Source organism: Engraulis encrasicolus, chromosome 22 (assembly GCF_034702125.1).
Source record: "Engraulis encrasicolus isolate BLACKSEA-1 chromosome 22, IST_EnEncr_1.0, whole genome shotgun sequence".
NCBI lineage: Eukaryota > Metazoa > Chordata > Actinopteri > Clupeiformes > Engraulidae > Engraulis > Engraulis encrasicolus.
The window spans coordinates 17669949-17697556 of NC_085878.1; the positions used below are offsets into that span (position 1 = coordinate 17669949).

Sequence of the window (27608 nt, forward strand, 5' to 3'; positions counted from 1 at the left end):
AATGTTGCCTAGCAACAGTTTCTAGGTAAAGCATCTTCATTAGCAACTAGCATCAGTAATACCGTTCCCAACAATTTTGTTGTTATGTCTAAATATTGACTCCTTGCCCTAATATCCCTAAAATAATGCATCATAATGCTTCAAATACTGCAATATGTATGATTATGACCTTTCATAATCAATGAACTTTCCTGAGCAACAAACATCAACAACACAGTTTTTAATCAGTTCTGTGGTATGATATATGTATCTTGACTTCGCTATATCACTGTATTAATACATTCAAAGGTTTTATAGCAAATGGGGCATTGTGACTCCTTTGGTGTCATTCTCGAAACCACAAAGCATTGCAATTATGTGAATATTATTCTCACTTAAGTTCTTCTTGAACACATTTGTAGTAATGAGGGACTTTAAGTGTCACTTCAAGTCAGGCCTCTCTTCATTTCACAGCATTTTACATGTGGCTACTGCATACTGATCATTCAGAGCAAAAAATTACAACTTCGGAAAGAAAGATGCCTGCATGAACAACATAATTTGCCTGTGTTGTGTCAAATGACAAAGTGATTATTGACATGCATACCCAGGACCTAATTATAAAATCCTAAATGTATTATGTGTTACTAATCATTTAGACAACTGTAACATGTTTTCAAAATGAATGGAGTCTGTCTAAAATTATATGGTTTAATAGCAGCAGATTATAGTCATGAAATGCAAAGAAATGTTTTTCTCTTAACCAGTAGTTGTCAAGTTAGCAGTTGGTTAGAATCATGGGTACTGTTTGCCTATTACTGTATTAATATATAATTACTTTTTGTATATTCCAAATATCCAAATTTAAAACTAACTATGTATGTGCTGTTATACTAGTCTGGACACACTCATAATTCTTGTGATGAACACAATTTTGCTTTGTGGACTTATAAAAGCACTCTAACTCGGACTGATTGAATTTTGCCTTCAAGTCACATTGTCTATGTATTGATGGTGTATGTAGGCAAACTGTAAATTTGCAAAGATCTTGCGGGCCTAATGGTCGAAGTGGTTCCGTGGGTCAAATTTGGTCCCCTGACCTGAGTTTCACATCCTTGCCTTAACTTAATTCTTACAGTATTTACACTGAACCTTTATCAAATGGAATGGAAGCGCTGTACTGTTTCTCTATCCAAAAACCTACTGACGTACCATTCTATCATTAAAACCCTTTGAAGAGTAAGGAGTTTCTAGAGGTTCTTCACTCTACAGCTCCTATAGACGTCTGTGTTAAAAATCTCGCAAAGACATTATGACATCATAATGTGAACTCAAAATTTGGGCAAAATTCTAATCACATATTTGTGATGGTACTCCTCAAAGGGTTAACCTGATTATTGCAATTTGTACAAAATATACAATTTCACTGCCAAGTGCTTAGGCATCGCATTGTTACAGTCATCTTTCTGTGCCAGTTAATGACAGTTCCTGTGGCTCAAACTCTCTTCAGCCATATATGAAGGTGTGGAAAACACTCTTATTAACCTTATCCTTACTTAACCTTAACCTTAATGGGCTGAATCTAGACAAAAACAAAGAATCTGGGTTTGAATGAGTGCTTAAGCCACTGCTGCCTACACAGTATCAGTTGTGTTGTCTTAGCCTGGGAAATCCCATGTTGCTTTGCACATTCCAGTCTGAAAAGCTTGCATGGATTGTATCCCTCAGCGAGGCAACTAGATCTTGGGGGCCAATCAGTAAGTGGGGAGGGGTGGAAAGATGATGACGTGTATTACAGTACTTGACAAACGGAAGGTTTGTTTCAATATACAGTAACTGACACAATTGGCTATGGGCTACATATAGACCAAATGATAACACTTAATGATAACAGCAAATAAATGGCTGTTAGCAGTCGCACACCACTCCTCTCTATGAGAAATCAGTAGGCGGTCTACAGACCATATCTAACTTGTGGTATGGTCTGGTGTGAACCAAGCAAGCATTGTCTATGGTTATTATCTGAATTGTATGTTTTACTGTCAGGAATTTGAAAGTGTAATTCCTAAATGTGGTATGTTGTCAGGCAATTGCCTTTTTCTTTGGATACACAGGAATAGCAACTGTAAAATTGTATGAGTACTTAAACTCTCTTTAATTTAGATGAGCACAATACAAGAATAGAATGGCAAGAATAACAAAGAAGAAATTATCTCCAATATTGAAAGTATATCAACTCTTTAACCATTATTGCAGTGATATTAGGACAAGTACTCTAGATTCAGACATCATGACACCACAAAAGTGCTAAGAAACTATCAGTGATGCTGGTTGCCAAGGAAAATGGTTTGCATAGCAACCATTGCTATGCAACATTGAATTCTGAGTGGCTCCACCCCTGAAACTGATAGGCATGTCCTAATGAACAAGGGCAGACATAATGACACCACAAAAGTGCTAAGAAACTCTATCCGTGATGCTGGTTGCTAAGGAAAATGCTTTGCCTAGCAACCGTTGCTATGAAACATTGAATTCTGGGTGGCTCCACCCTTGAAACTGATAAGCATGTCTTAATGAACAGGGACAGACATCATGACACCACAAAAGTGCTAAGAAACTCTATCCGTGATGCTGGTTGCTAAGGAAAATGCTTTGCCTAGCAACCGTTGCTATGCAACATTGAATTCTGGGTGGCTCCACCCCTGAAATTGATAAGCATGTCCTAATGAACACTTGTGCCAAGTTTCATGCTTTTATCACCTTGCGAGCGATTTTTTCACCCATTGCCTAGACTATGATTTCATTGGCCCCATCATGGCATTAGCAATGGAAAACTGCACTTGATCCTTCAGAACTCCAGGAGGGACTAAAGAGCGCAGTTTAGATGCACGCCAAGTGCCACATACTGGGGAGGCAATTATTCGCCAAATGACACGCGCAGCCAGTACATTGTCGATGATTAAAAAAAAGAATAACGTGGATCAAAAAATGGGTTGCTCTCTTTCTGTCTTTGCATTCAGGAGTAGCCTACTCTTTAAGTTTGATGCACTACACAAACATAAATTACATTGGGCTACACAAGACTATTTATCACAGTCCACGGCTAATAGCATACACCTGTAATAATAGCAAAATATCAAATGTGTGAAGCATAATATTTCATACGACGAAAAGAAAAGGTTCCTCCGTTTCCCAGATTACGACCCGTCTGTAGCCTTCTAGATCTAGAACTAACCGCTAGACGACCATAACCCAGACTGCCCACAAGGCGCACGCAGGCGTTTAAACAGGAGTGGCGTTCCGCTGCTGTACAGTTCTGTCTGTAACAATTTACCCGAAGATGGCGGCGTGTAGACGTGTGCAGCTGCTCCTGCTATTGATGTCCGTGTCATTATGTATATGCTCTATCCAAGGACTTAAATCGCAAAGCAATGGTGGGGTAAACGGAGATGTTATTCCAAACCTAGTCGAGAAAAGTGCAAAGAATCCCGCTGCTGCAGTGGCTTCATCGATTCGCAGGGGCACCAGTTGGAAGCTGGCCGATGAAGAGGCCTGCCGGGAGGATGTTACCCGGCTTTGTCCGAAAAAACACTGGCCTAACAATTTAGCTGTGTTGGAGTGTCTACAGGATAGGAAAGAGGTAAGAAAGAACCGCTGCATAGGCTACGTGTCTGTGAAAAACAATGGGTGCGCCAGTACTCGTGGATGACAGGAAATAACTACTGCTAGCTAGCTAAGTTAATATTAGCGACCATAGCTACCTCCAGTGGATGTCTTTACTTGCCAAGTCAAGAAGCTAGCTCTAACCAGTGAGCTAGCATAGTTCTACTGGTTTGGTAACTTTGTGAATCTAAGCGCAATTGCTGCTTTGTCTTTCTTTGGACACCATTTCATTGGCAGTTCATGGAGTCATATTCTTTTCAGATAGATGTGTATTGCAGCCTATGCCCATGGCACTTGAAACTTGACAGCACGATGTTTCTCGGTTATCTGAGAAAGCTTAACTTAATGCGACATGTAGCCAGACTTGGGTAAACATCAAATGTGAAGTTGGCACAGTTTAGGACGTTTTATGACATTTTAAATATGTTATTTTTCCATTGGATCGGCACTGAAACGCTTCAACAGTCTTTGTTCCGTGCAGCTGTTGGCTTGGGTGTGTAATTTAGCATAACTTTCCCAGAAAGTTGCAGCACAACACACATCTGACGTTACTATCTCTGTCATTATCGAAATGTATGAGCAAATGTTGTGGTGTGAACAAGCGTTCCACACATTGAGTTAAATACACATTTAGAGTAGTATTGTTGATTCTGCATAGGTTATAGGTTCACTTGACTCTCCACCTCAGTTTTTTTTCCCCCAAGTCTGTGACGTGTTTGTGTACATAATCATGAATTGTGATGCTGGCTGCCTTTTTGGCATCACTAAAACTGCTTTTGGTATCCTTTGCTTTAAATACATTGCTTTATCCCTTTCATCTCATGACGATTATGACTGTCTAACATAAGGGGTTCTTATTTGGTGACATTCATTGGATTGCGTTGTTATCTTTTTGAGAGGCAATGAATGAATTTAAGATTGTACCACAGCATGCACTTCGATTGCATGCTGTTCTGTAACAACGTGCCGTGCCTTGTGGACTGTATATTGTCCATAATGTTTGCAGTCCATTTGGTGCGTTTTTTTGTGAGATTGGTGGTATTCATGAGCAGGAGTGGTAACTGCAAGGCTTATGTCTGTCTGGCCCCAGCTGAGCCTAATTCTGTGGGAGTGGGGGCAGTGGGGCTGCTGGGTCTCTTCCTCGTTATTAGATTGCAATGACCGTCTCAAATACAAGCCTGGTCTTATCTGACCAGTTTCTCTGCTGCGAGAAAGGAAGTGTTGCACTGAAAGAAGCATTTTTGTTGACTCGTTGCCATGGCACCCTAGCTCCCATCTCATACATGGGGTGTTGTTTTTAGCTGTCCTGTGATTGAAGCAGCCTGTGTACAGGTGCCTCTATTTTGCTGCCCTCAAACAAACCTGGGATGATGCCAAGTCACAGTGAGACTTGTGGTCAGACAAGGTCATGCTGTAGGAAGTACCCCCTACACTTCCTTGACCGCCTTTTGGAAAATGAAGTGGACAGAGATTATTTTCTTTTAACGTTGGACATATAGTTGTAAGTTACCACCCAACTGTTCTGTCTTGGTGCTGGCAAGATGGGTCAATCAGTGTTTCCCATACATTGAGGAAACTATGGCGGCCCGCCATAGTTTAAATTTGGCCGCCATAGTTTACGAAAATGTAAAAAAAAAAAAAAAAAAAAAAAAAAAAAAAAATTTACTTTTTTTTTTTTTTTTTTTTTTTTAAACGATTTCCGTTTTTGTTAAAACGAATTACGATTTCCTTCGCATTTTCCTCCTGGAGTAAATACATCCTATAGAGAAAACCACAAAGTGCTTGAAAGACAGGGGATCAAAAGCCTAGTCAAGCTGTTATAGTTAACTTGGGTTTGGGCAGGGACACAGGAAGTGGGGTGCACGGGGTCGCTGGACAACAGACGCAGCTGCATCATAGCCTTTCTACCTACTGCATCACTTGTGTATTAGGCCGCCTACCCTAAATTCAGACATAGTTTTTTTTTCCCTCATTATTATTCTAAAATAGAAACACAAAATATGAATATTTTCTACTTTTTTAATACTTATAAGTAGTTTGAAATGTGAATGCAATTTTGGTTTGAAATGAGTGATTTTTAGACCCCAACCAGACCGGAACAGTGGTGTAGAACGGTGCAGCCAGTGACGCGGGAGCGATGTTTGTTTTGTTTAGCTTGTGGTGTCAAGGTAGTAATAAATGTGGTATTAACAGCGATATGTTGGCTTGGGCATGCATCAACATACACCCATTGGAGGAGCTAACTTGTTGTGTAGAGAAGTCTCATCACTGTGGTGATCAAACACGGACCAAGCAAGGAATTAGGTGAATTTAAAGTGCGACGGGAGAAGGGAATGTCACCAAAATTGTGCATCGTGTCAGGTAAGAAGTGGCTTTTATTCCTTGCCGTGGAGATTGGATTCGTAGTAGCACATTGGTAGGCTAGGTCTTGCCTATTGCTGGTGAAGTCTAGGCTATCTTAGCCTCGGAGTTTGCTATGGGGGTGAATCTGTAGCACAGCCGATGTTGTGCGTGGCTTGTCTATCAACCGTTGCCAACGTTGAATTGCCGCGGTGTGAAATGGCTGTTCTATTGTTAGATTGTTTTGAACTTTTGTAGTGGTGGCGATTTGTTCCTTTTGCCTCTTGCTGCTGATTTGACCACCGTTTAGCCTATGGCCTACGTCAAATGCAAACTAAAGGTGGCTTTTACACTCTCCCTGTATCAATAGCCAGCAATGGCACGAGCTGCTTTGGCGCTTAGCCTACTTCTCTCGCCGATCACAGCACAAACTCTTTGGCCGTCAGAGTGTAATCACATACGGGAAGCAGTATGCCTGTCTGTGTGTCGTGCGCACAGACCTACAGGTCTGTGGTCGTGCGTGTTTTGTGCGCGGGCGGGGAGACAGGGCAGTTGTCCTGATCGTATGCATCTTGAGATACACAGTCGCAATTGCAAGACAATCTAAATTGTTTGAAAGCCCGGTCACCTCTCACAAGTGCATCGCATAGCCTAGTCATTTAGTTCTACTAATTTCACACATTGTAGACTGCCCATGGAGAAGAGAGAAACTGTCACGGTAGCGCGATTTGCTCTTGAACACGCCCTCACCTCCACATTAGGTGCGCGTTTCCCTTCCGCAAGAAGAACTTAATAATTTTGAAGTGAAATGTTAAACAAAAAAAAAGGTAAAATCTAGTCATCCTTGGTTAGGCTACATAAAACATGAAGAAGTTAGTCAGATGGGATTCGCCATTCTTCATCCTAAAATTGATTAGAGTGCAGGAAATTGCATCTAAAAAACAAGTTTTTTTTTCTGGGAGAGGACTCCCAGACCGTCCGCCGACCACAGCACCCCCTGGTCAAAATGAGTTCCTGCGTCCCTGGGTTTGGGAGCAATATAAAAAAAAACTTCAGAGGAGGGACAGTTGGGATGAGTTTACTAACACTCCCCAGGCTTTGTTTTACAGTTGTAATGTGACAGGCCTTCATTGACGCAGCAGAGGAGACATCGGGCTGCATATACAATGTAGAAATGAATGTGTAATGAATGTGAATATAGACATAAATGTGTAATATGTTGTTCAGCCCTTTTAATGGAAGGAATTTTGAACTGGCCCTGTGACCAGCACCCCTCATGTAGAATGTGTACGCCTATGTGTGTGGGGGAAAAGGCATAGCCTACCCTCTTAGACCCTTTTTGTCTATGCGTTACACACAGTGATCTTAAATTCTTATCTCTGCTCCTATTTTGTTTTATTATTGTTTTCATTATATAGACCCCTGTATGAGGGACAAATGAAACTGTGTTGTAAACAGAAATGATTCACTGTACTGCATTTTTTGACAATGACAATGTACTACTATTATACATGTAATGGGTAAAATGGGTAGCCTTATTTCTCAAAATATAAATGGCTGAAATGTTGGCCCAGGCCTATAGTTGCTCCATGCGCCAATGTCACACTGTACTCATTGTTTTTGCCGTTTTGCATTCACGCTGTGTGAATACACCCCCCCCCAAAGGCCTGCGTGAGAAGACCCCCCCCCCCCGAAAAAAAAAATCCCTGCTGCCCCCATAGTTTCCAAAATTTCTGTGGGAAACACTGTCAATGCAAAGAACAGATCATGTGAATAGGGATTGATGGCTTTGGTTGTAGGCAGAGTGACTCCCGTGATTTAAAATGCTGAAGAGTTGGTTGTGAAAGCAAGCCAATGCAAACAGAGTTCAGAACGTTCATAAACCATGCACTCTTGAATCTAAGTTCTTGTTTAGGCACATCAAGTTATAACCCATGAATATGCAAAGTGCAAAGGTCAGTCATCCCAGAGGGGCAAAAAACAATTAACCTGAAAAAGTCTTAGATCAGCAAGCATTTTAGACTGAGCTTGGTCTTGAGGTGCTCATCAGCTTGGTTAAGGAGAAGAACACGCAACTGAATGTGAGGTGGCTGTCTGCAGACTGCCGTTAATCCTTCCTCCTCTGCTTAGCCCTGGAGTCATAAGGTCACCTCACGTGGCCCCGCTGTGCTGCCCACAAGGCAGGGTCCAGCAGCCCAGTGGCCAGCCAGGCCACACACCGAATCCCTTTCTCTGTCTGTCACTCCTGCTCTTGTAATGCCGCGCCGTATGCCTCTCATTACGAGAAGGCAAGAAAGGAGCTTCCTCCCCCCCCCCCCTCTCTCTCTCCCTTGACTCCCTTCCCTTTCCCCCTTGGGCAGCTAATTTCATGCACCTCAGGGACAATTGAGACAACTCTGTCAGAAGAGAGGCCTATTATGTGTACTGATAAGTCTCATGACCCATTTAGTGAAGTCTAGCCTCGCGTCTTCCTCCTCCTCCTTCTCCTCCACTCTTATCTGTGGTGCAGTTAGCCTACTGTAGGTGTTACTCATTTCATCGGCGCAAAAATTACCTTTGTGATCCGCCCGTTTGTGAATCCTGTCAGGCATTGAAGGAGCTGACAGATAAAGTGTATTGAGTGTCTGCTCATTGAGTGGTCTATCGTGTTCAAAGAGGGGTATGCCGTTGCACACAGTTCTCTGCTGTGGATTAATTTCAAACAGGACCTTCAGGGAAACGGAAGATGTTCTCAGTAGCTGGCAAAGGGATTCGGTTAGGGCTTTCTGGTACCACGACCAGCTAATGATCCCATGGCCACTTTTCCTTTCTTTGTGTGTCTTTTTTTTGTACTCCTTCCTTCCTTTTTTCTATTTTTTTAAGAAAGTTTTTTCGTCATGAGTGCAGAAATCCTTGTTTACTGTGGCTGTTGCTTTTCCTGTGTCTGGTTTTTCCCCTTTGTTTGAAAACATTTTTTGGATGGGAAGTTCAGAGAAACGGAGCCGTGAAAATTCCAATTTCCTTTGGTCCAGTCCACACAACAAAGACTGTAAAAGGAACTGGAAAGTGGTTGTTTCAAAAAATGGCACCCAGACTTGAAGGCCTTTAATACACAAACTATACATTAGTGTGTGCTGGGAATAAGAGAATGCCAATCCGGTGTCTTTTTACTCATTATGCAGTTCAAAGTTGATCCCTTATCTCCAATTCCAACCGTACCCTCGCCCTTAAAAAATATGAGTCACAAATAAAGCATACGGGCAGCATGTGATATCAGGAACATGGCTAATAAGCTTTTAAATTATTTTTATCCTCAAATGTTGATGATTGCCAAAAACAGGCTAGGTTTTTACCACTAGGGAAATTCTATTCACCCGATAAGAATTTTGCTGATGTTTAAGGGCGAAAACCTCCAGTCTGCCATTCTGGTATTCTTCAGTAAGCGCTCCATTTTAATTATTGCGCTATAGTGTTTGGAAGTTAGCCATTTATTTAAATTGGGGGGACTCTTGCGATTTGGGCTTTGAGGCTCTAATGATTAGAATAATTACTTTTAGCAGGGCTCCAAAACAGCTGTGGCCTTCTGAAGAGGGAAATGGCATCTATAAATCTCTCTCTCTGGCTCTCTGCATCCTCCAGGGCAGATAGTCAGTAGATTGGCCCCTCTCTGGCCAGGGGGGCAGCAGGGGAGAGTAGCAGCTTGAGACGCAGCTGTGCTGTGTCAGTGTCTGGCAGCAGGGGCACCCCTCTCTCTGTCTCTCTCTCTCTCTCATTCTCCATCATTCTCCATCCCTCCATCTCCCCATCTCCCCATCTCCATCCCTCCCTCCCATTTGCATTTTGAGCAGGTCCCCTCTCCAGTGGACCAGTAGTTGTCACTAGGGTGTTGTCACCATCCAACGTCACCCTCCACATGAAGGCTGTGACTGATGTGCCTGCTGGTGTGTGGTGGCTGGGGGGAGGTGTAACCGTGTAGGGGGGTGGCTGGTTCAGCTGGTCAGGATGGCTAGGTAGCTTCATATAAGGGAGGAGATATTCATGAGCTGACAAATAGAAGGATCTGCTGTGTTTATCGGCCACCGCCGATAACCTTTCGCTTTACTGTGCCGCACACACCCATCACCATTGTGTCTGAATGACAAGGGAGCTGCGAGGCGAGCCAGGGTTGTTTGATAAACAGCAGGTACTGGAATCAGTCACCACGCGGTAGGGACACAGGCAGGCAGGCAGGCAGAGCAGAGCAGAGTGAGTGATCCCCGGTCATAAAAAGCCTTTCTTTTGTAATTTTCCTGACAGCAGGTTGTTCTGGATCAGAAAAGGGAGGGGTGTGTATGTGTCGGTGGGTGTTGGGGGCAGGTGGGGTGGGGGTGTTTAGTGATATCAGCTGGCTGGCACACCTCTGTAATCCTTTTTACCCTGGCCCTTGTCGTCTCGCCTCGTGGCAACATGTTTCAAAAAAAGCGATGTTACTGCTGCGGAGGAGCATGTCTGGCTCTGTTAGGAACACTAAGTGGTCAGCCAAGGCGGCGCTCCCTCTGTCCGTCGTTCTCTCTCTCTCTGGGTCCCTCTCTTTCTCTTTCTCTCTCCACTTCCTGTAATGGGGGTTGCTTTGTGCTCGTGGCAGAGAATGTTGATGTGTCATCTTGGCGTTGCGAGCGTCTTTTTGGCTTCCCACCCGCTCCTGCTGGGGCTGCTGTGAGCCTTGTGAGGGCTGTGTGCTGTGTGACTGGCTCCAAGGGTGGAGCAAGGGCTATGAGACAGACACACATTTGTGGGACAGCCTGAGTCTTAAACTCGTAGCAGAGTGCTTAGTTGAATGCAATTCTGGTCTTTTAAGCTTTGAATTTTTTATGGTACTCCAACTGTTTTGGAGTTTCATCTGTTCTTGGCAGATGGGCAGGTAGGCTATCCTAACATGGAGGCGAAAAAGGAAATAAACCAACCATCCAATTGCACTGTGAGAAAGAAAAGGAGCCCTAACTTTGCCTCTTCAACGCTTCATGTTGTCTGCTGCTGCGTTTGGCTGATAGGGTACAGGTGTAACAGGCCGATGTCTGTGAATGATTTATAAATGTTTTGCTGTTGTCATTTCCGCTCTTGAGTTTGATTGCCGCCTGTAAACTTGAGTGACGAGCGGGCTCTGACATCGCCATCTGACTTAACGAAGGCGTGGCAGCCACAAAAAGGGAAAGCAAGGAGGAACATTGTTTTATCGCTGTCTGGCTTAAGACATCCACGCTGGCTGACAGCAGGTTTAAAGCACAATGTGTGCAGACTGCTGCCTGCCATCATATGCATTTGCATGATTACAAGCCCTCTCTGGCTTTGCGTAGGAGTCCACAGAAGGTGTGAAATGAGGTTAGGGTGTAAGGCCTTACAGTGTCTCTTTGAAATATAATGCGCTTGTTAATCACGTTGGAGGAAAAATTGAGATGTGACGCGCTGGGCAATGTTTGGGAGCGCTGTCACTCAGAGGCCTGTGTTAACCATGTGAAGAGGAACAGTAGCTTTGATAAAAAGCTCTTAGCTTTCATTTGTAAGCTCCACTGTGATGTCTCAGTGTGTCGTTCCATTTTTGAGTAAAAAAAAAGAGAAAATGCAGAATTAGGAAACAGGAGTTAATTGTGCCCTTTGCTGTTGAGGTATATCCCCACAATTGACTTTAACAGCATCTAAATTAAGTCCAAAGTACAAAATTGTCTTGCTTCCCCCCCAATTAGACTAAAGGTAGGTTTGTTGTGATTCAGGAAACTGAAATCTTTCTTCTTCCTAATCTTTCCCAGTTTTCCTCCAAATTCTGGAATGAACCTGTTGGCATTGTCAGCGCATGTGTAGCCTAGTTCGCCCGTAATCAGAGGGCCCCATGTGTTGGTTCCCTACTAGGTCTACTGATGTATGCAGCCTTCAGTGAAAGGGTACTTTAGGATAAAGATGCAGTTTGCTGGTGTTGTGATACGTCTGTGTTATCTTGCGGTCGCAGCGCTCCCCTCCTCGCACCCAAGGATTGATGGTTTTATGGGGCCGCGCCAGATAAGGCCTCCCACTCAGCATGGGCTGCCAAAGATCCATCTCAATCTCAGCACAGTAAAGATGAAAAAAGCCAAGTCTCTCACTGAGACACCAAAATCGTAGGTGACTAGTGTTTTGCCAACCTTCAAAGTTTTTATCGTCAAGGACAGAAATGACAGAGTTGAGCTGCAGTAGGACTGAATTACCTCAGTGGATGCTAAGATTATACATCATTACCCAGCACAGTTGGCATTTAAAGTATTGCATCTCACCAGCGATGACGAAGCACATGTTAGAATGAGGCATTATCAAGACTTGGGCAATACTGAAGTCTTCCAGGCAATAGGCCTTCTTGGTTGTACATCATTCTTTCGAAGCAAGCGCCTACCTGCCGTCAATCTTCTGTCATCAGAGAGGATGCTGTTGAGAGTTGAGAGACAGACATTTAATTTTGGAGGTCAGTGTGATGAAGGCATATCTCTTTTAGCCAGGCATACTCACTCGCGTCTCAGTCTTCTGGTCAGCTCTTATTGACGTGTGGTATGGATTTCACTTGATACTGCAAGGTTAGATCGGGCTCCGCTCCCCACACACATTAAGGGCTCTGTGCCTCTTACCTTCCTTCGAATTCTCATTTGTCTCCACCGCTGCTGTTAATTAAACATTTTTCGTTATCTTGCGCTCTCTAGCGCGCTCACTCTCTTTCTTTCTTTCTTTCTTTCTTTCTTTCTTTCTTTCTTTCTTTCTTTCTTTCTTTCTTTCTTTCTTTCTCTCTCTCTCTCTCTCGCTCTCTTTTTCTGTCTTTCTTTCTTTCTTTCTTTCTTGCCTTCTTTCTCTCTCTGTCTCTCTCTCTCTCTCGCTCTCTCTCTCTCTCTCTCTCTCTCTCCCGTTTAGCCTCTAGTTGTGTTTGCAATGCATAGCTTCGTTCCAGTTGCTGCTGTTCCACCCCAAGTCTAAGCTTTTGCTCAAGCTGCTGAGAAAGGGGTCTCTCCTGACACGCTGCACCTTTATTGGGACGGTCAGATAAAACCGTTACCAGCACGCAAACGATTTCTGACTCTTAATTACCTTTTGAGGCACGGGTCGATTCCTTTGCGCTCGAGTGGCACATATTACCCTTTCAAATGGGGGAGTCTAATTTCAAGGCAGCCTCGCTTGCATCCCGTTTTACTCTGATTCCACGTGACCACATAATCACTAATGAAATGTTAACTTTTCAGTTTTAGAGAAGGAGGGGGATGTATATACCATACCCGCCCCTGTTCTACCTTTCTGCTCCTTTGTTTAGCTCTGTAGGTTTCAGATATAAAAACAGCAGTCCAGAGGGAGTTGTCCAAGACAAGTTCATTTGTAGTGGCAGAGTGCTGTGCCTGCATTTTTTGTTTTTTTGCTTGATTTGGGCAAGCATTGAGCACTGTCTTGCCTAGCCTTCTCCATGTAAACGTCCCCAAGGGGCTGAAAAACAAGAGAGAGTGGGCTATATGTTAGACCAAATGGAAAGACCTCATCATGCATACTGTGCTACCGGAAGTAAGTTTGCCTTTTGAGGAAAGAAACGTGAAGCTTTAATGAATTCCAAGAATGTACTCTCATCTTGCAGTTCTCTATAGTAGTGAATGTTCCGTCTTTACACAACGTGCATCTCTTTTCTTTCCTCTTCTCCACCCTGGTTTCTTCTTACTACTCTGAATGAGCGCTAAAGCAGAACACTAGAGGAATGTTTTGGCTCAAGGCTCGCTGCTTTGTTTCCACAACATTGACCATCTCCATGGGTGTGGTGCTTTTAAGTGATGGTACGGCATCTAATCGCCAGCAGTGTTCTCTCCCCCCCCGCCCCATCCCACTCAGAAGTGTTGAAGGGGAAAGTCATTGAAGTCTTTCAGGCGACAACTTTGAAATATTCAGCGGGCTTCCTCCGCTAATGGAGTGGAGCATGCATTGCTGATTAATTGGTCTTATTATACGAGTTTCTTAATAGCTTGGCGGGAAAGAGGCCTTTTTTCCTATAGGGTAGAACTAAGCTAGTTTATGGATGAAGGACCTTGCATATCAACAGTGCCGCGCATGTGTTAATAATTCAAAAGATGGCTGTCTCCATAAGCGCCACCTCATGGGATGCTGCACCGCACGTCCACGTGCTTTGCTCCCACACCTGTAGGGGTTGGCAATTAAGCATCAGCCTGTGGCACTCATGATGCTTTAGGCAGATAGTCTACTCTGAGGCCCCCTCTCCCCCAGTCATTATTTTTTAAAGGTGTGGTCCTCTGCTACTCTCCCCACTGCTGATTGGTCCAGGTGGGTGTGTCCTGAATCTCGTCCACTTTGTGGAATCCCTCCATCCTGGAAAAAAGGAGGCCGCCTTTTTGGCACGATTTAGCATGCAGCTACAGCAGCCCTCAAGCAGATGGTGTGAACGAAAAGAGGACGTGTTTGTATGAAGTGAGGGAGTTGTGCACTAAAGTGGGAAAACATGGCAACACAACACGCTGTGTCAGCATCCTGCATGTTTCTTTTATGCTTTGAGAATTTGGGGGATCTATTGTGGTGTGTGGCTCTGCGTGTGAGAATACTCCTTAAATGTCCTTTCCAAATTTGGAACCCATGCAACAATCTCACTATAAGAATGAGGGTAATAATTCACCTAGAGAAACAGACTGGCCAATCATTTCAAAGGTTGGCGTGTCTCCATTATTTGGGTTGTAGCCTACATCCTATACAGTATTGTGTCTCAAAAAGACCCAGATCAGGCCAAGCCTGTGATATTAGGTCCCCAGCAGCGGTAATTTTCCACTTTGCTGCGACCTAAGCTGCGATTTCCTGTGACGCTCCCCTGCTACGATGTTGATATCCTGTTATTCGCTCAAAGAAAAACATCCAGCCATGGTCTTTTGGGGATGATCAAATGGGTCTCCTACATTTATAAGGGGGGCTTCCTGGCATGTTTGGCTTTATTCGGTTCAAATCTGAGACGTCACGCTGCTTGCCAGCTCTCAGTTGCAGCTGTGCGTCTCTCTGGGGCCTTTTGGGGGGTAGACAAGCAGAGCAGAGTGGCTGGCCAGTGTGGCTGGGCGGAGGGGCTGATGAGCTGGGCTGAGCTGAGCCGAGCTGCCTAGACTCGCTTGACAAATCCCCTGCATCAGTGTTTGGAGCGTCATACGTTACTGGAGCACGGGATGCGTTTTTTTTCACAGCGTTTTTTTATATGCCTGTGAAAAGCTCTTGTCAAATCCAAAACTGCATGAAAATAGCATTAACCGGCCTTAGTAGCTACAGAAACGAGGCAAGCGGAGAGGGAATAAGGTGTGTGCGTGCGCGTGTGTGTGCATGCTCGCGTGTGTGCATGTGAAGAGGAAAGAAGGGGAGTGTGCGTCTTCTTGCTTTTGGCAGAGATTTTTTCGCACTCAGTCCCTCAGTGGATTTTCTCGCTCTTCCCATTGTGTTGGGTAGCCGTTGTTTCCATGTGTGAGTGAGACTAGGGGGGAATGGGGGGGTCTGGCCTGGGAAGTGTGGTCCAAAGCCTCAGAGGTCTTTTTGCGGCGAGCTGCCAGTGTCCAGGCCCCCACGGGAGACTCCCCAAGTCGCTCCGTGCGGGCCAGCAGCTGTGTGTGGTTAAGCCCCCCTGGACGGCTGGTGTGCCATTTCAGTTGTGTTTGCCTGCACAAATAAAGAGTGTGTTTGCCATCAGTAGCCGCCGTTTGCTCAAGTGTGTCTGTCACTTTAGATCTTCAACTCCCATGTCCAACGGCCGGTGTGAAAAGGGCCACTTGCCTGCCCGGACACAGGCACCAAGATCTCTTGGGTATTTCTGGCTTCTCTTGGGTATTTCCCTCTCAAGGAAGGATTAGCCAATTAACCCAATCAGCCGACAAGAGCTGTAATAAATACTCATGACCATTTTGTCAGGGCTGCATAGCATAGCAGCATTCTGTTGGGCAGGGTCCTTGTGATGGTGGCATAAATCACCACTACGTCAACGGACGCTTTAAGAATATTCTGCCTGTTAGCACTTTCCAGCTGTCTATTTGTCTTTAAAGGTGTTTATGCTGTTCTTGAATTGATGAGATGTCCGGATGAGTTAAGGGCCATCAGTCATCTCGATGCCGTCTCCAAACAGAATGAAATCAAGACTGCTTTTTGATAGACGTGGAAATGCAAACCTGTAAAGGGAAAGGAAAAGGGAAAGGGATGGATCTGAGTGGTGTGTATCATTCACCCAAAAAAATCTTACACACTGTCTTTTTCATTATTTGAAGAAACCACGTTACCTGACAAAGGTTGGTTAGACCGGTGTTTCCCAACATTTTTTTAGGCGAGGCACCCTTTCAATTCATGAAAAATTTCAAGGCACCCCAAACCAACAAGCCGTAACATGGCATTGCATCCGATACCACAAAAGCTTAGAAAAGTAACACATTGACACAATAGCATTAACTTATCAATTTAGACAAATATACATATTACATAATTTATTTATCAGCCACGTTTCCGCGGCACCCCTGTTGAGAAACACTGGGCTAGACCTAAACATCATAATTAAATATTTGTTTGGGGAATTGAGGATGCTGAGTAGTAGAATCTTGAGTAGCCTGGACAATGTAAGCTTTTCGTACACTTTTGAATAGTAACCTTGCTGTGGTTATGCAAATACGCCTGTCTGAATACAGATGTTTGCAAAAGCACTCGTTATTTGAAGTGGTTGTTCACCCACATTGATAATTAAGGGCACCTCAGAGTTTTGCTGTTATGGATCTGCGCACAAGGTCTCATGTCGCGTGCCCCTTCACTAGATTGCAAGAGCTGCAGCTGTTGTTGCTTTCTAGATCAGTTAGTTTTAGTATTTTTCCACAAACTGCAAAGGCAATGTACTTGTATCATTATTTGAAATACCAAGTCCATTTTTACGTGCAGAAAATGCACGTGTGCAATGTGTGCAATGTGTTAATGTATGTAATGTCAATATGTTAACAGCATATTGACAGGTTTGCTCTCGCAAACTTCTGACACTGTGCTGCCATGAGAAGAAGGAAGTAGCTGAGACGACCCATCACAACGCCTTTTGTCTGTGAGGTTAGCGTTGGTCCGTCGCCTAGTTAGGATTTTTTTTTTTAGGTGCACGTCCACGCGCGTAAAAGCCTCTGTGCGGCAGGCATGGTCGCGCACAGCAGACACAGATTTGACGGCTGCAGAGTCTATGCATCAAAAGCATAAATTGGGCTTAAGGCTGGGGACATGTTTGCTGTGTGTGACTGAGTGAGTGCACATACATACTTGCTTCAGCACAACTGGCGCACTTTGCGCGAGACTGGAGGTATCATCTAGGGGGCAGATAGCCAACAGGGCTCTTGTTAATGTTTTTCACCATTGTTTGACTCTACCACGATTTCAACTTGGAAATTTGCCCCCTCACAAACACACACAAAATTGGCATAATATTCGCATGGCAAAGCGTTTGCGCGTGTCCTGCTGCAAGCCTGCCGCCGTGTAATACACCCAGGTCACTACTCAAAGGCTTTATAAGGAGCCCATTTGTGTTGACCAGTGGTGGGCCTGTTTAGTATGCCTTGTATTTGGTGAAGCGGTGATTAGGGGTATAGCCAGGCTCCACAGCAGCATGGGTCTGCTTGATTACAGCAAGAAGCAGCAGTAGCGCTAATAAGGAAGGGGGAGAGGTTAGGAGGACACATGGCAGGAGGGAAGAGGAGAGGAAAGAGGGAATGGAAGGGGACTGAGAAGGGGTCTGCGAAGAAAGGCGAGGAGTAGCAGGATAGAGAAGGGAGGCAGCAGTGCATAATTCTACAACAGATGGGCTCAGGAAGCCAACGCCATCTCATTTGCATGATGGGAGCGAAGCCCAGTGACATTTTCAGAGTGAGTGAGTGTGTGTGTATGCATGTTGGCGCCTACGTGTGTGTGTGTTTTGTGTGTAGTGGATGGAGCTAGCTGGCAGTGTTATGATGGAGAGAGGTGCTGTAGGTAGATGGGTACCGTAGGCAGGTGGTGGTCAAGGTCTGATTTATGTTGTGCAACCAAACCCCCCTGCACTGAACACCCCCAGGGCTCTTTTCAGCTCCATCCATTCATGTATCAGTGCTGTTGGGCCCACACAGCGAGCCCTAGGCGGCTGTGTAGGAGGTCATGCAGAATCAAACACATCTCTGTTGTGCTGCCTGCTGTACCCGAATATCTGCTGCCTTGCCTGTTCAAGTGGAAATTGTGCTCTGCCTTTTGCTGACTGAACTGGTAGGGTATGGAACCAGGAGACTCTTTTCTTGACATGAGTCAAGTATTGCACAGAAGTAGCCTAGTTGTCGAGTGCTGCTGCTGCAAAAAAGTTGGAACGGTCAACATTTCCTTGCAAACACTCTGAAGCACAGAAATGTCTTTGGCCTGAGGTGTGGTTGACTGGCGTGGCCTGGTGCTGTGTGCTGTGAAGTAGCCTCCATGTGACTGTGTTACCCTGTCGGCCCTCCAGGCTGCTTGGTTTTCTTTCATGTCTGGACACGGAGGGACAGCCGAATCTCTCCCAGCTCCTTCCTTCCTTCTATGACAAAAGCGAGTGCTCCTTTACCTTTTTTGGCATGGCTGCTTGCTAAGCGTGCCCTGATCCTTGTCTTGTATTAATGCAGGTAACTGAAACTGTGACTGAGCAGGAGGCTTAGATGTGTACGATTAGGAACGTGTCCCTGTAGGAACAGGTCACTTGTCAAAAACGTGACTTTTTGCAGAACAAAATTTCCTGCCTCTGGATGTAACATAACCATGTTCAGACATCAGCAGAAGGGGCTATCAAGTTAGGCTTTTTAAAGCCGTTCAGTCCACTTTCATTTGGGAAATAATAAGTGCACGTGTGTCGACAAGATATCCTACAGGCTGTATGAGCTCGTTGCTCACTGCCAGCTGTCTCATTCTCCACAGCCGCTTCAGAGGGAGAAGATCAATTACTGGCGTTTAGAGCGTTTGACTCTTGTCAAGGGTAATGATGGCGTCATTATGTGCCTCGCAGGTGGCCGAGGTGGGAATTTGAAATGTGTGGAGGATTTGGGGGAATTCTGGGTGTGTGCTTGTCTCTTGTGATCTTCTCAGTCATTCATTCATATCGCGTGTCGTCATACAGCTTTCTATTTTAAGACTTTTCTGAATCGTATGCGTCACTCTGTTCTAATGAGGGTAGATATTACTGACCAGGCTAATTAAATGACTTCTGGAATATATTGAATGAACAACATAAACATATTCTATCATTGTGGGAAGTGAAGAAATCGCATAAAATGTGATTTTGTTCCATGCAGGGAACTAGCAAGAGGCCTAGCTTGCATGCTTAACACAATTAGGAACTGCTACCAGCAAGAGTTTGTGCGTAGGAATAATGAAATTGTCTGGAGAAGCTGTGTCTAAGGCACTCATATTATTAGCATGAGAACAGGGAAGGTGTTGTTGAACGGTGCATAAATTACGGCCTTTGAATTAATTAAGGCTTAGGAATAAATTTGTCTTGCAGCTATTTTGTCTTTTTTTGTTTGTTGGTTGATTTCCATTTGATTTGAGTTGATAAGCAGGTTGTTACTGATGAAGCTAATTCATCAAAAATCATGGAACAATGAGCGTTTTTTAGACTAGAGTTAGATTGAGATGTCATGTACTTAGCAGATGTCTTTGCCCATTTTAGCTAAACTGAAAACAATATCCAGATGCCTTCAGCTGGATAAAGGTAACCTCTGATTATATCTGATTTTTGTTTAGATGATGTGCTCTGTATCTTGTCTCAGTCCGTCCTCCACCTCCACCTGCCCCCACCGCCCGGTGACTCATACGATAGCCCTTGTGTAATGGGCGCATAATGATGATGTAACGGAGTGTGTGTGTGGTGCTCGGCTGCGTTAGAAAATGAGGATTTCGTGTGATCGTCTCCAAGCCCAATGACATTTCCCACCAGACAGCCGAGTGGTACATTATATAGGCTACAGGCCATTTTATAGTCGGGCCCCATCCTGTTGTGCCCTCATGGAGATCACTGTAGCGCTATAAAAACACTGGCGTTGTATCTGGTGGGGAAGATGTGTGTAATGCCACATATGTGAACAATGATGTCGGGGGTCACGCTGCATAGCTGTGCTGAATATGAAGCCATTCTCATTTCATGTGCAATGGAGTGCAGTCTGTGAGCAATGAACTGAGGTAACGCGGAGCCCCTGTAAGCAGGGCGGGAACACTGCAGTGTGGGTTGTGCTGTGAGGCAAAAAAGACCTGTCCATTAGTTTATGGCCTCTGCGGCGAATCGTTAAACGCATCCTTGTTTTACGTGGAATGGGGAGAAATTGGAAAATAATAGGCTGTTTTGTGGATGTGCTATTTTTATGTCCCGAGTCGAGTGTCCCTCACCTCCTGACACTCTCACTCATTCATTCTCTCTTTTCTCTCTCTCCCTCTCTCTCTCTCTCTCTCTCTCTCTCTCTCTCTCTCTCTCTCTCTCTCTCTCTCTCTCTCTCTCTCTCCCCCCCTCATCTTTTCTATCTCTCCCTCATCATTTCTCTCACACAGACTTCTATTTTTTCATTCGCGATCTCATTCTTTTTTCGTCTCTCTCTCTCACTCAGTCTGCATTTCTCAGCTGTTTTGCAGTTCCCCCAGCCCTTCCTTATCGCTTGTCAGTAGAATGAGGAGGGATTTCTCTTGCTTGCCTCATGATCATTATTACAACTCCTGATGTCTTGTCACATTTCTAACGCACATGTCTCTCTTTCTCTCTCTCTTTCCTTTCAGGACACAGAAATTGGGTCGGACTGCAACCATGTAAGTGCCCAGATCTCTATACTTAAGCACCCAATCAATACCAGTTTATTGTTTCCCATGACCGGTTGACCTGTTCATACTCAGTGGGGACAAACCCCTGTGTCTTTCAGTGGCTCCTTTTTAGTGCTTAATGCATATCCTCCACACACATTTCATAGTACATTGTCTTGTATCAACTATATTTTCTTCACCAGCATGTCTTTCAATTATTGTTTTATAAGTTATCTCGTCAGTTCTTGATATTCTATTGTTCCTTTGTGTTGCTCCACACAGCCTTGTTAACAACTACATGCTGACTCTGATACAAGTCACTAATTACACAAAATGCATCGCAAGATAAAATCCAATCAGACACAATTTATAACAATGTAATTGTCTTTTCTGATTGGCTGATAAGGTGGGAATGAACTTTCTAAAATTGAACATTTCCATATCAATGCACTTATCAAAAGTAACCATGACTGCTCTTGTAGCCACATTAAATGGAGGACTCTTCTCCCTCAACCTTTCTCCGGATAAAATGCCGCTTTCACACTGCAACTATTAATGCATGCAGTGAAGTTTTAACACGTATCAAACATTTATCGTGGCAATTTATGCATATAAATCGTATCTAGACACAAGCTTGCGGGAGATAAAAAGGGATAATGACTGAGGAGGTGATGAGGTCTGTGGCTATAATGACTTGGCAGAGCCGACAGCTCTACTCAGCTTCACATCACAGAGCCTCCACCTCACCATTATGCACACAAAAACTGCTCCCCTCGTTGGCCATTATAACTTATTTATTGAGTGCAGCAATATGGCTGATGGAACTAACAAGGAAGGATTATGAGGGTAATAGCTATGTGAGACACATTGACAGGAACACTGAGGCCTGACAACACTGTGGGAGGCCATGGTCTAACGGGTAGGAAAGTAGTCTCTAGATCAGAGTGTTGCAAGTTAAAATCCACCAGTAGAAATAATGTGCCTACCTACACTTTCATCTGTGGCTGAAGTGCCCTTGAGCAGGGCACCTTATCTTGCATAGTTCCAGGGTTTGTAACAAATATCCTGTAATTACTGTGAGTTGCTTTGGATATAGGCATCCTCCAGATGTGATGTAACATAATATCATTTAAAGTTTTCACTCATTGACTACACTACATAGGACATGAGTCGCATTGTTTTGCTCCCTGCATAGTACACACTATGTAGCAAAGGAGAGAACATTCCCGATTGAGCCTGTGAATCGCAACGACGCTACACTGTGTATCAGACAGTAATGGCAGTTGAAATGAGGCAGCGAGCAGCCGCAGCAAATGGCTCTATCCAGAAGCTGAGTGCTAGTAGAAGCAGACAGCCTCGGCAGCAGTAGGAGTCTGAAGGACAATAGGACGCGATTCATCCACTTGGAAAAGAAATCCGCCCATGTCAACAGCACAGCACAGCACAGCACAGCTCGGCTGCGGTTAACTACTGCTAACAGTTGGGAAAGGGACAAGGAGGAGGGTTGCATGGGTGTGTGCGAGCGAGTGTACAAGATGATGGATCACTTAGGGCGGGTGCTGTGCAAACTGCTGGGGCATTGAGAGGGGGAAAAAAATGAGGACCTGACAGAAATAAATCCTACACCTTATCTGATAGATGTGGCACTGCCTCAAACGCTACGCATGGAAAAACAAATGGGATTACCACAATCCAGGACTAGAGGAAGATGAGAGTGGCGTTTTTTTCCCTCCTCTCTGGCTTCACAAAAAAAAGAAACGACAAGAGTGTAAAATTCAGCCCACTTTTGAGTTCAGCAGTAAATGAGAACTGTTGGATGGCGTTCAACACACCCACAGTGTTGGAGCAAATAATCACTCCCATTCATTTCCGTAAGTGCTACAACACAGCACAAACACTTTTACACCTGACTCCCTCAGGTGTTAAATCCAATTGCATTCTGTGCCTGACTAATTAACCCAGTCTGTTGATAATGACAATGGGAGGTTGGTCGAAGGCTCGAGGCGACCGTTTTTTGGATTAGGCGCGTTTCTTTTTCCCTTTATTTTTTACTCTATTGCAATTGTCTGTGTGCATACTACACACCAAAACTATCAACGGTCTTCCATCGTTTTGTTTCCTCTTTACTTTTTTTTCACAGCAGTAGTCATGGCCATGGAATTTTATTGCCCTGCGGTAATAAAAAAAAATCCTCTCGTGGTGTTTTGCTCGACCTTTAGAACCAGACACTTCAAAGGGAGCCAAACAACCAGTAGCAGTTTAGCGAAGATAAATATAGACAATCCTCTGCAGCAGTGGCATATTGACCCACAAAAGACCGCTTCCTTGAGTAGGCATTGCCGTTATTGGCAGCTGTTTATCAGGTCTGAGTCCTTGGTAGTGTATACTATCCTAGTACCCCATTGGGACGGTGTTAGTATTATGCATCAAGTGATGGCAAAAGGGTTGGCTAGCCCTTTATATTTTTTTAAAATTCCACTACATATATTGTTGTTTGACTTGAAACCGAAGATCCTTTTGATCTTTTGAAATGACCCTCTTTGCAAGAACAAGGGAAGCAGGGCCATTTTAAACTAAACCTCTGGAGCATTGAATGTTTGACTTTTTGGGTCTTTTTATAGTCTCTGTGTGCAGAGCAGCGTGTCCTCTGTGCAGCTGGCCAGGGAGAATCGGGTCATGGAGTTACAGACTGCCCACAGCTTTGCCCTCCAAGGACAAATGGACCCAAGCACCATGCCCAGTTAGGACTAGGGGTGTAAATCACAGCCTCCATGACGATATGATTAAATATCGATATCTTATTATTTAATGCGATTTGATTATTTTCCATACTTAAGAATGCCCCACGATACGATTCAATTCGACTTTTTTCCAATTACTTTTCCACTTCTATAATGTTATGGAGCTAGGGCATTGGGCAGGGGACAGTGATTCGATTATTTTCGATACTTAAGAATGGCCCACGATACGATGTGATTTGATTTAATCGCCAGATTATATTGCGATATATTTGATACATTTCGATCATTATTGAAATTACACCCCTAGATAGGGGTGTGCGATATGATGATATTACGTCGTGAAATCAAGTAGAAATTCTTGGAGAAAAACTTGGAGAAATCGTATGGATCGCATTGGAGTGAGGATGCTTACTTTATCAGAGTGATGCTGTCCACTTGTCGTCTTTTTTTTTTACTGAATTTATGATTTTCCAATAATGCACTTTATCAGGATGTTATGCTTGTGTTTACATTTTGATTTGTTTACGATGTTTGCACAGACAAAAACTGCAAAAATGATTTGTTAAAATTTGTTTAGAAAGGTTTGTAGCCTATTGGGGGGTTTTTTTTGCAATGGAAGATTGTGATTTAAAAAAAAAAAGAAATCGAGATTTGTCGTTGAAAAATCGTGACGTGACAATTTAGCCATATCACCCACCCCTATGTCCAGTACAGTCTTGACTTTCTAGTTGACACAAACTACATTGTACCTGCTCTTGTTCCAGCGCATGAAGTCACAACTGACTGAATAGTTTGTCCTCCTGTTTCCTGCTATTCACAGTTACAGTCAGTTGTCAAATTTTGTGGTGGCTTTTTTACTCCTCTCTGTCACACACACACACACACACACACACACACACACACACACACACACACACACACACACACACACACACACACACACACACACACACACACACACACACACACACACACACACACACTAATATTTCTCTCATTCTCACTGACTATTTGAATTCATTTTTGGCCTCACCACCCTGTATCTGCATTTCTCTTCTGTCCTCCTGTCTCTTCTGTCTGTATCGCTTACGCTATCTCTCCATCTCACAGTTGCTGTGGAACTACAAGCTGAATCTGACCACAGACCCCAAATTTGAATCGGTGGCTGGGGAGGTGTGCAAGAGCACCATCGGTGAGGTGAGTAAAGACAATGTGCCCGCTGTCCAACATTAGCCCTATTCAAAGCTCCGTGAATAGGTTTTTACATACAGGATAAAGAGCTGAAAGCGTGGGTGCTGTTCACTGTTATAACAAGGGGGCCCAGGTCTCTCTACTCTGGCTGGCAGGCTCTGAGCAGCCGTGTTTGGCAGAGTCACGAGAACCTGCCCCCTGCTGTTGCTTGACCCGGTTACACCTCTGAGGTAACCTGCGCTGCACTCTTCTGCAAACTTAATCTGTTGTTTACCTCGGCGGCACTTCAGGAAGTCATACTGCCCTGACTGAGGCTTTCTATTGTTCCTCTCTGCTGCAGAGGCCTGACTGCAAAGGGATGAGCCTTACCATAGCCTTTCTACCTATAGCCGTCCCACAGGCTATTCGCCTCATTATACAAAATTTGGCCGCAGTTCAATGGATTTGCATTAGGGGCGCTGTTCAGACAGAGCAGATTGGGGTTCCCCTATTGGGCTGGGGCTAATGGCCCACAATAAGTCCTCCCTAGCAACTGAAACCTGGACATATTACGGTCGTCTCTGACTGCAAATTAAACATTAAAATTTAAAACACAGTAACCTAGGAGTTATATCCGTCTAGTTTCTTACAGCTTCGACATTTGTGAGTCAGTCTTCACTAGCTTCTAGCTAAGGAAATGACGACATCAAATTGGTGAATGGGGAACTAAACCGGATGCTAACGTCGGCGAGACGTAGCCTAGCCACAAGCTAACTGACAAACGTGAGGCCAACAACTCGGCCGATCGTGATGTACGCCACAAATAGACCAATCGACCTCATATTTAGACACTACAATGTTGATTTCTGCCTTCGATTTTCATCAGTTAAGAAATCTAGCGTCGGATTAACACATTTTTAAGGTAGTAAAAGCGAGTTGGCGCCATGTTTGTTTTCCAGAACCACCCGGGTAGAGAGCTCACGTGCAGCATTCTGGGTAATTGAGTTTCACGTTATTCATGCACAAAATGCGTGTTTTTAAAAAAATGCAATGACTTTAAAAAATCAAACCAAATGCCATTTGGAAGGGCAATTTACACTTCCTTTAGGAAAAATAAAATGAAAACTGGAGACCTTCCATATCGGACACATCAGTTGCCTCTATTGTGGAGCTTCATAGGACCCCCATTCATTCTGACGGCTCTCCTCTGCTTGAACATCGCCGCCCCGTGGACAGTACCACCCGGAAGAAGCTGCCAGTTTGGCCTCTCCTCTATAAATCCTCTCTGGCCTTACTGCAGACTTTTCATATATGGGGGATATACACACGCATGCACCATGATATCAGAAAAATGCGCACACACACATTACATTGAGTGACGCGTGCACACTCTCTCACACACACACACACACACACACACACACACACAAATTCCACAAACGCATTATATTAGCCCAAGGAAAAATACACAGTCACATTATGTGCAAGCAGATCCGGGACATTCAACGACAGTGCATAATCTTGTGGGGGTGATCTCCAGCCCCTGATTAGCCACCCAGCAGCAGAGCCGAGTAGAGTAGAGCAGTATTAGGTGGCCCCCTGTCCCGCTTCTTTGTGCTGGTTAGCAGGAGCGCAGCAGCAGCAGCTGTGAGCGTGGGTGTCCTCAGACAATACGGGGTCACGGCCACCGCATTGTGTTCAGGCGTCAGAGAGGACAACCCTGGTCGCTCTGCCGTGCGTGGCGAGCCTGATCCTCTTTACAGGGCTTTGTTGTGAACACACTGGCGTTTGGTTAATGACTCATCTAGTTTAGTGCTGTGCTGTTACGCACTACACTACACTACACTACACCGCACTGACTGAGCGCTGGGCTGTGTGTGTGTTAGTGTGTGTTTGTAACCAAGACAAGAGAGCACTGACCTTGGAAGTCTCTTATGAGAGGGGCATCACGTGCCAACTTTTGCTCACTTCCTGGCTCCCTGCTGTCTAGCACAGCGTTGATGTTTTTATTCAACCGATTAAATCTACTTATGTGATCGAAGTGACTGTGTAATTTTTGTGTAATCAAGCATTGGGGATTAAATTTGTCATTCCGTGGCATTGGAAAATCCATTCTTATTTCATGAGGTTTTTGTTAAGAAGCAGAGAAACGGGGAAGTACAAGTAAGCTAAGTTCACAAGGCCACTGGGGTTTCTTACAAGAGGTGAATCATTGTTTAGCCCAGGGGTGGTGCATGATGACAATGTGTTTTTAATGTGCATTTAAGTATGTCAAAGGTCTGGCATTCGTCATCGTGCATGATTTAGCAGTGTTGTCGTATGGGAGAAAAGATGTATTGCCCCATTAATCAGTACAAACTGTGCAAAGTTTGCAAAATCATGGAAAACTAGAAACTTCAAAGTGTCCAATCCTTCCAGATCTTGAGTCACAGTTTAATGTTTTGAAAGAGCCATGAAATTGCAACATGATCTTTTTTCCCTAACATTCAGTTTTTTCTTGGCACAGAATTTGACTGTTCCTCCCATTACATCATCTACTGTACTATTATTGTGACTAGTAACACATAGCTAGGCAGAAATATTTCTGTACAAAAGCACAGCCTGGGCCATCACATGTATATATTTTTATATATATAATCTCTTATAGCATTTTGAAATGTAGTCTGTGTCAACTAATGTGCCCCTTTACTGTGCTAAAGCCCACCCTTGTTGCATCTTAGTGATGTGATAAGTAATTTGTTATGTACCCCTACCTGACTGTGCAAAAGCCCTCACTGACTATGACAGTGATGTGCCATCCGTGTGAATGATCAATGCCCTCGTTCACTCTCTACGTCTTTGTAATGTGCTGTCTACTGTGTCATTTGATGTGTGCCCTGGCTGTGCAAAAGCAGTCGCTGCACAAACGTGCTGACTGACTCTGTCTTTGTGACGTGCCGTCCATGT

The 27608-nt window shown here is 44.3% G+C and overlaps 1 protein-coding gene across 1 annotated transcript in view; it reads left to right on the forward strand.

Moving 5' to 3' along the window:
- Positions 1 to 2807: 2807 nt before the first annotated feature.
- glg1b (golgi glycoprotein 1b) overlaps positions 2808 to 27608 on the forward strand; it is a 65033-nt gene continuing 40232 nt past the window's right edge. Inside the window, exons 1-3 of the mRNA XM_063188408.1 lie at positions 2808 to 3619; positions 20731 to 20760; positions 24603 to 24689. Of these exons, the coding sequence (XP_063044478.1) occupies positions 3320 to 3619; positions 20731 to 20760; positions 24603 to 24689 (417 nt within the window). The 5' untranslated portion in view covers positions 2808 to 3319. The remainder of the gene's footprint in view (positions 3620 to 20730; positions 20761 to 24602; positions 24690 to 27608) is intronic.